The 12144-nt window shown below is 42.3% G+C and overlaps 1 protein-coding gene across 3 annotated transcripts in view; it reads left to right on the top strand.

Annotated features, from left to right (window-relative positions):
* The window catches only part of Prkag1 (protein kinase AMP-activated non-catalytic subunit gamma 1), a 14894-nt gene extending 6192 nt beyond the window's left edge, over positions 1 to 8702 (top strand). For 2 of the 3 annotated variants that reach the window (XM_015493301.2, XM_048802650.1), the window contains exons 3-12: positions 5685 to 5794; positions 5996 to 6077; positions 6174 to 6232; positions 6362 to 6407; positions 6516 to 6570; positions 6858 to 6984; positions 7090 to 7255; positions 7412 to 7449; positions 7713 to 7859; positions 7996 to 8702. In XM_015493301.2, coding sequence (XP_015348787.1) covers positions 5685 to 5794; positions 5996 to 6077; positions 6174 to 6232; positions 6362 to 6407; positions 6516 to 6570; positions 6858 to 6984; positions 7090 to 7255; positions 7412 to 7449; positions 7713 to 7859; positions 7996 to 8103 — 938 coding nt within the window. In that variant the 3' untranslated portion in view covers positions 8104 to 8702. Of the gene's footprint in view, positions 1 to 758; positions 855 to 5684; positions 5795 to 5995; positions 6078 to 6173; positions 6233 to 6361; positions 6408 to 6515; positions 6571 to 6857; positions 6985 to 7089; positions 7256 to 7411; positions 7450 to 7712; positions 7860 to 7995 lie in introns of all 3 variants that reach the window. The other variant, XM_015493302.2, reaches the window with a different exon arrangement.
* Positions 8703 to 12144: the final 3442 nt, after the last annotated feature.

Raw genomic sequence — 12144 nt, 5'->3', positions numbered from 1 at the left:
AATTTTTTTAATATTTATTTTTTAGTTTTTGGTGGATACAACATCTTTATTTTATTTTTATGTGGTGCTGAGAATTGAACCCAGAGCCTTGTGCATGTGAGGGAAGCACTCTACCCACTGAGCTATATCTCTGTCCCCCAGATCTTTTTGATATTGGAAAGAAACTCGGAATTAGCATTTTTATGTAAATCTCCAGGTTTTTAAAGTTGAGCAAATACAAATTACTTTTTTAAAACACTAGGAAAGCCAAATTCAATATGTATAGGGGCCTGTGGCTTAAAATGGTAGTGTTTTAATTGTTGATGTGGTGTATTTTCAACTAGTATCTAAAGGTATTTCTTAGGTGTTTGTGAATTCTCATGTTTGAAAAACAATGGATAGCTTCCAGTTAAAGATGGTAGATTGGATATATATATTCTTCACAAAACCCCCTAAAACCATTATAAAGGAATTTTTTTAAAAAGGTACAAACTATCAGAACAGGAGAGAAGATAATAGCAATGAATTCTTGGAAGCTGGAAAGTAGATGGAAGAATGTTGAGTAACTTGGCTTATCTGAGAAAACTGAAAATGAGCAAATAGATCCCAAGAGTCTACCTATTGAATATGGTTGGACAACTCCCCCTCCCCACTTTGGCCAAAACTGGGCATCAAAAGAGAGACTGAGGCACAGTTGAGGGCAGAGGTACTATACTGAAAACTGGAGCCTAAAGTGAACTGCCCCAGGTACTGACCCTTCAGCCCTCTTTCCCCTGGAGATTCAGCTTCTAGAATACTGAAAGACTTCACCCTCCAAGCTTGAAATTGAATAGTTCTTCTCTCCAGAGTCCCCTTGAGGGGAATGCCCCCAAAATGTAAGTATTGAATGTTCTCTATTTAAATGGCTCACAGAAGGCTTACTCACACACTTAGAGCACCCAATCAGTTTTTAATCCTCCCCTCTTATAATATAATCTGGACCTCCCGCAAATGTTTGTGTGTGTGTGTGTGTGTGTGTGTGTGTGTGTGTGTGTGTGTGATTTTGGCAGGGAGGGGGGAACAATAGGATTTGAATACTCTTTTAAACCAAGAGTTACTAGCCAAGCCAGGCCCAGTGGTACATGCCTACAATCCCAGTGTTTCAGTCATCTTTTTTGCTGCTGTAACCAAAAGACCTGACAAGAACAAATAGAGAAGGAAGAGTTTATTTTGGGACTCATAGTTTCAGAGGTCTCAGTCCATAGATGGCTGGCTGACTCTGTTCCTGAAGACTAGAGATGAGGCAGAACATCACGGTGGAAGTGTGTAGCATAGGAAAGCAGCTGAGGAAGTGTGTAGCATAGGAAAGCAGCTGGGGACATGGCACCAGGAAGCAGAGCGACGAAGCTGAGCTCACAAAATAGATACTAAAGACACGTGCCCCCCCTTCTATCCCCCCCCATCCCCCCATGATCCACCTTCTCCAGCCATACCCTACCTGCCTACACTCACTGTTGGAATTAAGGTACTGATTGAGTTAAAGGGTCTCCCAGTCATTTTGCCTCTAAACCTTCCCGTATTGTCTCACATATGAGCCTTTGGGGGACACCTAATATCTAAACCATAATATCCAGCAACTCAAGAGGATGTAGCAGAAGAATTACAAGTTGGAGATCAACCTAGGCAACTTAAGGAGACCCTATCTCAAGAAAAGGCTGAGAGTGTAGCTCAGTGGTAGAGTGCCCCTGAATAAATGAATGGGTGAATGAATTAATAAAATTAAACCAAGAACTACCAAACATCTAAAGGAAGTGAAAAAAGTGATACAAATGATTACTTGCCACCTCACATATGGAAACAAAAAGAAAAAAAAAAGCAACTGCAGAAAAAGTCAATACACAGAGTAGAAAACTTTAATAATAATATTAGGCTCGATGAACATATTTCTATCAGGAAACAAGTATAAGATATGTTTTTATTTTTTTAAAAAAGGAATTTTCAGAAAACAAAAATGGAGCCCTTGGAAATCAATCAAAACTTAAAAACAAATACAGGGGTTGGGGATATAGCCAGTTGGTAGAGTGCCTGCTTCGAATGTAGAAGGCCCTGGGTTCAATCCCCAGCACCACAGAAACAAACAAACAAAAACTTTTTAGGGGGCTGGGGATATAGCTCAATTGGTAGAGTGCTTGCCTCACATACATAAAGCCCTGGTGAGGCAGGGGAATCACAAGTTCAAATCCAGCTTCGGCAATTTGTGAGGCCTTGTCTCAAAAAATAAAGCTGGGCATAGTGGTGCATGCTTGTAATCCCAACGGCTTGGGAAGCTGAAGCAGGAGGATCATGAGTTCAAAGCCAGCATCAGAAATGGCAAGGCACTAAGCAACTTAGTGAGACCCTCTCTTTAAATAAAATACAAAATAGGGCTGGGGATATGGCTCAGTGGTCTGGTGCCCTGAGTTCAATTCCCAGTACCAAAAAAGAAATTAAAAATAGAAAGGGCTTGGGATGTGGCTCAGTGGTTAAGTACCCCTGGATTCACTTGCTGGTAACAAAACAAAACAAAAACAGAAATAAATAGGAGATCTGAAAAATCCAGGAGAAGAATTCTCCCAGAATATAGTTAAACATCAAGGAAGCTGGGCTAGGGATGTAGTTCAGTGGTAGAGCACTTGCTTAACCTGGGCAAAGCCCTAGGTTCAATCCCCAGCACTGCAAAATAAATCAAGGAAGCAGAAAATAGGAGAGAAGATATTTTAAAAACAAGAAGTCGGGGGCTGGGACGTGGTTCACTGTCAGAGCGCTTGTGTAGCATATGTGAGGCACTGGGTTCGATTCTTAGCACCACATAGCAAATAAAATAAAGGCATTCTGTCCATCTACAACTACAAAAAGATAAAAAAAAAACAATAAGTCACAAAAGCAAACAAAAACCCAGACAGACCTGAGAGGATCAGTGTAGATGGTCCAATATCTAAATAATGGAACTTAAAAGGGAAAATGACAACACAGAAAGAAAGAAAACAAAAAAATTCAAGAATATTTCTGGGAACTGAAAAATTAGTTTTCAAACTAAATAACTCATTGAACATTTAGCATAGTGGATGAACCCTGCTGAAACACAGTCATCATGAGACTTCAAAAACACTGAAAACAGAAGATCCTGTGAGTTTCCAGAGAAGAAAAAGCAAGTAATATACAAAGAATCAGAATTACCTGGGACTCTCAACAATACTAGCAGCTAACAGGAAATGGAGCAATGCCTTCAATATTCTTCAGGAAAATAAACTCCATATCCACCCAAATTATAAACCAAGGAAGGATGAGGGTAGAATAAAGATATCAACAGACTGCAAGGTCTCAAAACATTTACCTCCCATGCACCCTTTCTCAGGAAGCTACTCGAAGATGTGCTCCACCAAAACAAGGGAGTAATCAAAAAAGATGAAAACATGAAATACAGGAAACAGGAGTACCAATAGAGGAGAGATGTAAAAGGGCCCCCTGGATGGTGACGGAAGGAAGATCCCAGGATGGCAGCAGTATACACCAGGCAAACCAGTCCAGATTTGAGCAGGTCAGAAGACTCCAGAGAGACTTCTTTAGATAATTTAAATTGATAAGTTATCTCATGCTTCTGAATTTTTTGAAAGGAGATTTTAATAATTTGTGAAGAGTTTGGGGGTTGAATTATAAGTACTTATATAGAAAATTAACAAGTATAAAACCATTGTTAACTCCAGGGAAAACAAAGTTGTAAAAGAAAAATCAGAGTTTACTTTTTGGTTTAGTTCTGATAATGCATATTTAGCCAAAATGGCTTAAGTACTAATGTAACCAACATTAGAGTTTAACTCCTGGAAGAATTGAGGTGGAAGGCACATGTTTGTGATGGAGTACCGGTAGGGAAAAAAAACAAAAACAAAAAACTAAAAATCCTCATCTTACTTGTTAGAAAGATAGTAGATAAAGATCAAAAATGAAAAATCAGAAAGTAGCAATATAAGTATATAATTTAAGGACATAGAAATAATTACCAAAATAATCAGCTAAAAGAGATAAATATCTGAGGAGGGGTGGTTCAGGGAGGTGGGTGCCTGGTACAGCAGTTTTTCGTAATAAAATTAGCAAAACTATTTAACTCTTCAAACTGTGTGCCTGTGTAACTTTGGTGAAAAATTAAATATTGAAAAGCAAGCTGGTGGGAGGGGGCTATGGGTATGGTTCAATGGTAGAGCAGCTTCCTTGATGTTTAATTATATTCTGGGAGAATTCTTCTCCTGGATTTTTCAGATCTCCTATTTATTTCTGTTTTTGTTTTGTTTTGTTACCAAAAATGGTAGAGCACATTTTAGCATGAACACATTTTAGCATTCAATCCCCAGCTACAAATAAACAAAATTGACTTAGAATTTTATGAGCATGAACTTTGGAATTAGGTAGATCTTTCTTGCCACTTTCTAATGGTGTGACTTTGATGGCTTATTTAACTCTTCCATATCTGGTTTTCTCATCTGAAACATGAGGATACTTAACAGATTTGTTGAAAGAATTAAGTGATGTAATATGTTTAAGTATACATAGCCTAGTACATAGCACTTTTGGGCTGCTGTTTTGAGGGATTGCTTCTCCAGTTTTGGTCAAGGAATTAAAATCACAGGAATGAGCCTGGCACCGTGGCACATGCCTTAATCCCAGTGACTCAGGAGACTGAGTCAGGAAGATTTCAAGTTCAAGGCCACCCTTAGCAATTTAGTAAGGCCTTAAGCTACTTAGTGAGACTTTGTCTCAAAATTAAAAATAAAAAAGGTCTGGGAAGGTAACTTAATTGTAAAGTGCCCCTGGGTTCAATCCCCAGTACCTGTCCCCCCCCCCAAAAAAAAAAAAAATCACAAGATTGGAGGTAAGCCTAGCCAGACTCTCCTATTTGTCTAGAGTAGGTGATATGATCTCTGATTCCAGAATGATCCCATAATGAACTCTCAGGATGACTGAGCACTGGGCTCCAACTTAGTGTTGCTGAGAAGCGGCCCAACTTACACCATGACTCTGCCATCTGCAGGTCTTGGAAGAATTTTTTTTGTAGTTGTAGGTAGACAGAATGTCTTTATTTATTTTTATGTGGTGCTAAGGAAGTGTTGTGCCACTGAGCTACAACCTCAGCCTCTTAGAGAAGAATTTTAAAAAGCTTACTTAGTATTTTATCATTTATTTATTTATTTATTTATTTATTTATTTTAGTTGTAGGTGAACACAATACCTTTATTTATTTTTATGTGGTGCTGAGGATTGAACCCAGTGCCCCACCTGTGCTAGGCGAGTGCTCTGCCACTGAGCCACAACTTCAGCCCCTTGGTATTTCATCTTTACTGAGAAAAGACAAGTGAAAGTGTGCTAAATAAATGGAAGGAAATTTTTGAATTAAAGATGAGAAAAAACTTTTAGACTAGAAAAAGTTAATGAAAGATATTATAGACTTTGTTTTAATCATCCTTCTTTTACCAAAAGAGCCAATATAGTCTTATCTGGGGTTAGGAGTTGGATAAAACAGTTTTTAAGGGGTTCATCTAGGTTTTCTAGGAACAACAGAACAAAACAGAATAGGGAACCTTATTTTTTTTTTTAAATTCTCTATTTGAGAAACTAAAACACTGTTTTGTTTATTGTCTCTTTTAATGGGGGGTTATTGTATGGAAGAAAGCTATTAACTGTCCCACCCTATGCAGAGACCCCGGAATCGAACAATAGCGTGTATACTTCCTTCATGAAGTCTCATCGCTGCTATGACCTGATTCCCACAAGCTCCAAATTGGTTGTATTTGATACTTCCTTGCAGGTGGGTGGAATCTTCTTTTCCCTTCCCCCTTCCTTGGAACCTCTGGTTCAATACCTCTTATCCTGTCTCATCTTAAGGGTAATGGTCTTTTCCTTCTATGGAATTAGTTTCTTGTTTTCTCCAGAATACCAACCCTTCTTCTTTCTAACAGTCCTGTATCCTGCTAATTTCCCTTTATGATTATTACTGTCTTGGCTACAGGTGAAGAAAGCTTTCTTTGCTTTGGTAACTAATGGTGTACGTGCTGCCCCATTGTGGGATAGTAAGAAGCAAAGTTTTGTGGGTAAGCAAAAGTCTGGAACACAATATTATTGGCATCTTATGCTGGGAAGGGAGAGAAGCTTTGAGCAATGCTGAGGGCTCTTGTCTTGGCCTTTAGGTATGCTGACTATCACAGATTTCATCAATATCTTACATCGCTACTATAAGTCAGCCTTGGTAAGGAACCTTAGCCTGAACACTAAAACCACTTTCCTTGCCCAGAGTTTCTCATTCTCATGTATTTTCCTGCATGCAAGCCATGAAATAAAGAGGAAGATGATCAAGTTCTTTTGCTTCTGCTTCCAGGTACAGATCTATGAGCTAGAAGAACACAAAATAGAAACCTGGAGAGGTATATGGAGAATTTGGGGGTTGTAAAAGGATGAAGGGATGAGGGTGTTTCCTGTGGGAAATGCTTTTTCTACGGCAGTATTTTGTGAACTGTCCCTTTTCCCTTCAGAGGTGTACCTACAGGACTCCTTTAAGCCACTTGTCTGTATTTCTCCAAATGCTAGGTGAGTTCCTGCTGTCCATGTATCCAAATGGGAACAGCCTTGCCATCAGCATAACTAAAACCCTAAACACCCAAAGATCCAGGGAGGGGCAAAAAAAGATACTCATACTCCTCTTAACACTCACACTCTCTTATACACTCACTCACTCCTTCTCTCCCCCCAAGTCTGGTCTAAGCTATCAACCTCTCCTAACCACCAGTTTTCCCTGTTTACAAATACTCTTTAACAAAATTATATAACTCAGCATTAGAATTATGGACTTATTATTACTCTTTACCTTCTCACAGCTTGTTTGATGCTGTCTCTTCATTAATTCAAAACAAGATCCACAGGCTGCCAGTTATTGACCCAGAATCAGGCAATACCTTGTACATTCTTACTCACAAGCGCATCCTGAAGTTCCTCAAATTGTTTGTAAGTGATCTCAACCCAGTTCTTATTTCTTATATACTGGGTTGGAGGGTTATCCATGGTTGGTTTAGGGGGCCTTAAAAGTCAAGCTAATGGTTCTTTCCTCAGATCACTGAGTTCCCCAAGCCAGAGTTCATGTCTAAGTCTTTGGAAGAGTTGCAGATTGGCACCTATGCCAATATTGCTATGGTCCGTACTACCACCCCCGTATATGTGGCTCTGGGTATCTTTGTACAGCATCGAGTCTCAGCCCTGCCTGTGGTGGATGAGAAAGGTGAGATTAGGAAAGGAGAGGGAAGACTCTTAGGGGTCAGGTAGCTGAAGAAAATCTGTTTTCCCTTCAGCTCAACATGGGAGGGGGGGCAATTCTTTGGGGAAGGGGGAGCCTTGGATGCCAGATCTCCTTTCTGAGCTGCCTCTATCCCCCTAGGGCGTGTGGTGGACATCTACTCCAAGTTTGATGTTATCGTGAGTGATTGTGGAGGGGTTGGGATATTGGGAAGGGGAGGGATATTGAATGTGGAAAGGGAAAAGAAGGAGTCTTTTTTGTCACTTGAGTCTTAGAAGTTTCCAAGCTTTCAAATTCTATTTGAAAATAAATTGAATGATCTGTGTATGGCTTGTGGATGTGGCTGACAATTGCCCTAAACCCCTGTGGTGAGATTGGGTGTGTCCAAGATTTAGGGACTGGTTCCCTTGCTTGCCTGCAAGCCCTTCCTTTCTCTCCCCAGAATCTGGCAGCAGAAAAGACCTACAACAACCTGGATGTGTCTGTGACCAAAGCTCTACAACATCGATCACACTATTTTGAGGGTGTTCTCAAGTGCTACCTGCATGAAACTCTAGAGACCATCATCAACAGGCTGGTGGAAGCAGAGGTAGGGAGGCCAGTGACTCTAAAGGAGCTGGGGGAAGTAGTCTTGAGAGTTGGGGTTTAGCATGGAGAATAGGGGTTGAGGGGCTCACCCCAACTGAGGCTGGCACTAAGCATTCCTTCTTCTTGTTCTGTGCCAGGTTCACCGACTTGTAGTAGTGGATGAGAATGATGTGGTCAAGGGAATTGTATCACTATCTGACATCCTGCAGGCCCTGGTGCTCACAGGTGGAGAGAAGAAGCCCTAGCAGGACGAAGGAGTTGGGCAGCATCAGGGGATATGCTTCACTTGCTGCCTGATGAAAGCTGTAGGAATCAGATGAAACCTTAGGAGAACTGACTGTTCCCTACTCAGAGTCCCCTGCCCTCTGTCTGAAAGCTAGAGGAGGCATGAGGAGAAGGGGAAAGGATTTTAGCCGCCCTTACCCTCACATGTATACTTGAGAAAATCTTTCAGCCTAGCCAATCCCAGCTCCTGTCTTAGACATAGCCCCCTTTTGGGTATAATATGGGCTCTGTGCTCCTCAGGCAAATACTGATCTCTGAGAGATCCCTAGACCTCACCCTTCCTTTGCCTCTGTCTCTGCTCTGACTCTATCCTAAGATAATAGCACAACCAAACTCTTCATATTTTTATTCTTCCTAGTTCATGCTGTATGGAGGAGGCTGAGTCCATTTAGTGTCATTTCTTCCAGTGATCTGAGTGGGGAGTATTGTGGGGAGGAAGGCTTTTGGTTCTTGTGCTGTAAGCGTATGAAGGAAGATGGTTAAGTGGTGGAGGAGGTCAGAGTGGATAGCAAAGGTTATTGCTTTTCATGGCAAAGCTGATTAAATGACAAGAATCTCACATGTTATTGCAGTGTTTGATTTTTACACTTAATAGACACTTTCCCCAGCCTTTCAACTTCATATGACTTCTTCAACTCATCACTAATAACAGTAGTAATAACAACACACATACATATATAACTGCATACTAAATATCATTCTCAGTGCTTTACCTATACAAGTTATGTATTCCTTATCCTAAATACTTGAGACTATGTGTTTTGAATTTTGGAGCAATTCAGATTTAAAATTTTGATTAGGGATTGTCAACTGTGTTAACACATTTAGTCTTCAGAACCATACTAAATACTATCCTAGTTTTAATAGATTTTGTGTGTGTGTGTGTGTGTGTGTGTGTGTGTGTGAGAGAGAGAGAGAGACAGAGAGAGAGAGAGAGAGATACTGGTACTGGGGATTGAACCCAGGGCCTTGTGCATGCAAGGCAAGCACTCTACCAACTGAGCTGAATCCCCAGCCCTTAATAGATTTTTTTAAAAAGTGCGGCATAGAGGGACTAACTGGCTCAAGGCCACAAGCTACTAAAAAATAAAATTAGGATTAGAATCCAAATGGTCTAGATCCAGGTTTCATGCTTTTTCTTTTTCTTTCTTTCTTTCTTTTTTTTTTTTTTTAATCACTATGCTAGACTTACTACCTCTGTAATTCTCCTTTCACAAGTGTTGTCCACCCTATTCCCTTATTATTCACTTTCTCCTCTGCCTGAACCATAGCTGAGGCCCCAGGAAAATCTCATAACAGTGATAGCTCTCCAGAGAATAGACAGGTCTTTGGGCAGAGAGACCTGCCACCATCAGCACTTTTCCTAAGGAAGGTTGGATTGTTTGAACTTTGCTGGGCTGGCACTATCCTTGAACTTACAAATTCTTGCCTTTCTTCCAAGATAAGAATGAGCTAGACAGTGGTAGAACACTTGCCTAGCATGTTTGGCCCTAGTTTAAATCTCCAGTAGCTCGCGGCGTGCAAACATGTGCGCACACACACACACAAACACTGAGCTAACAGTAGTGGGTAAGGGAATAGCAGGAGTAAGGTCACCCTATCAGACCCACTCCCTATGCTGAAATTACATGGACTGAAACAGTAGTCAGCATCAGACACCTCAGTGACTGCCAGACTATGGATATGAGCCAGATTCCAATGCCATTTCACTACTCCCTTGCAGGTACAAAATAATTTCCCATCCAAACCAGGAACTACAGCATCTCTACAAGCCTGGGCTTCCCTCTACTGTTTCTAAGTCTTTCTTTTTTTTTTTTTTTTGCATTTAAAAATTTTTTTTAGTTGTAGATGGACACAATATCTTTATTTTTACTTGTTTATTTTTATGTGGGGCTGAGGATCAAACCCAGGGCCTCACGCTTGCAAGGCAAGCACTCTACCACTGAGCTACAACCCCAGCCCCTGTATCTAACTCTTCTGATGAACCATCAGCCTTACTATACTTTTTCCAAACTAGGATTCCTAATGGAATCTCCTGATTCCAAACCAGGAGAAAAGCATCAAGACACTTGTTAGAATTCAGCTTTCAGTGCTGCATTGTGGCTAGGCCCTTGCTTCTGTGCTCACCTCTTCACAGCTCTGGCAGCACATTCCCAAACTTGGGGGAGGAAGGCTTCCAAGTTATTAGAATTAGAGTATGTTTATATGTGTGTGGGTAGGTGCATGGTGGAAAAGACAGATGTCTCCTTATGTCACATTCCCTCATTAACAAAGATTTGTCTGGGGAGGAGGCAAGAGCTTTAAAAAGCCTCTGGACTCTGGTGGAATCCAGAGTGGAAAGAAGCACCTTCAAGCAGAGCCATCAGTGCGGCTGGTATGTGCATGGAATCAGGAGGGAGGACATAGATGGGACAGGGGCTGTTTGGGTTCTCTCCAAGGGTCCATGTTAAGGAGCAGAGGGTCTAAGTTTTGTGCTATTTCTCAGTAGTAAGTCCCATCTCTGCCATGCAACCCTTTTTATTCCCATTACCTTAAAAGGTAGGGTCTGTACCCAAAGAGGTCCATGTCCTTTAGCAGAAAACAAATTGGGATCTCCTGCTTTTCCCATTTTCCTCTAAAATCCAACCAATCAGTCTCAGAATCTGAGGATGGAACTGAGGGAAGGACAAGGGAGCTCCACAGGCTTCTAACCTTTTCTTCTCAGAAGAGGCAAATTGTCCCTTGTTCCTTAGGAACCATTACCATACACACTTTCTCCCTCTCTGCACCCCTCCCCTCCACGGAAGCTGCTGCCATGGTTGCCAGGCAATGTTGCTAAGTCTCTGCATGTAAGGGTTGGCGTGGGCTGTGCTGCCACTAACATTACCATGGTGAATCAGGGGACACCTGGTATAGGCTTAGGGGGAGGGATCATGTGGATGTAAGCAACAACCTCCTAGGACAGACTGAGCCCAAGAGGCTAGTTCCACTTTAGAAAGGGGTTGAGTGAACTAGGAATTGTGGTAGTGGAGAGGGAGCCCTACAGTGGGAAATACAGGCCACTTTTATTGCAGTTGCTAGGGAATTTGTTTTGCCAAGGGAGCACATCATTCCTCCTCCATCCCTCTTAGTAAGGGTGCAAGTGCATAAGCACTCTATTCTGTCCTCCATAAGGCTGGGCAGGGCTGTGTAGGCACAGAACAGTGTAACCCCAAAATTCTGGCTTCTGTACTTGGGGAAAGTATCTGCTCCTGGGTGGGGTGGCTCCATGGGTGCCCAAGAGCAAATATCTAGAGTGGGAGTGGTAGAACAGCTTAGATAGCCACCATGGAGTGTGTCCTACTATACCAGCAGCCACTCTGCCACACTCAAAAAGTGAGGGTTAAGGATGTAGGGGTCACCCTTTCTGAGCTTGGGAGAACAGCTCTCTCCCCGAATCATACAAAAGCTTCCTGAAAGCCACCGCCTCCTCTCTCCACTGCTTGGCAGCTAGTTACTCATCTCATCTCTGCACCCGAATGCCACTGCCGCTAAAAATAGCGCCCCCAGCCGTGGGCCAGCCCCTCCTGCACCCCAACCCCATGGAAACCAGCACAGAGAGTGGCAGGCAGAGACCTTAAATTCCATTCTCATCATTCCCCGTTGTGGAAATAAGTCCAAGGCAGGAAGAAAGTACCAGGTAGAACCCTAGTGGTCTGGCAACCTGACAAGCAGGAGAGTAAAGGGTTAAAACAGCAGGAAGGTTGAAGAAATGGGGACGACTAGAGAGGGGCGCACTGTCAGCGTGGTAGGAATCAGAAGCCTCTCCTCCACCCACACTGTGGGTCCCATTAGGCTTGGGGAACAGAGCAGTGGGAAGGGTCGTCCAATCCTGGGCCCCAGGGGGCGGCCGTGTACATGGGGGAGGTAGCAACGCTGAGCCGTCCGCGCTGTGTCACATGCGCGCGCGCACACACACAGACAGGCACACACGTGTGCCTGGGTATATATAGTTCCCAGTCCCTGGGCCCGCCGCTCTGCAG

The sequence above is a fragment of the Marmota marmota genome, unplaced genomic scaffold (assembly GCF_001458135.2).
Source record: "Marmota marmota marmota unplaced genomic scaffold, marMar, whole genome shotgun sequence".
NCBI classification, from domain to species: domain Eukaryota; kingdom Metazoa; phylum Chordata; class Mammalia; order Rodentia; family Sciuridae; genus Marmota; species Marmota marmota.
The sequence above is the reverse complement of the archived record's forward strand: the minus strand, read 5'-3'. Positions and strand labels throughout refer to the sequence as shown.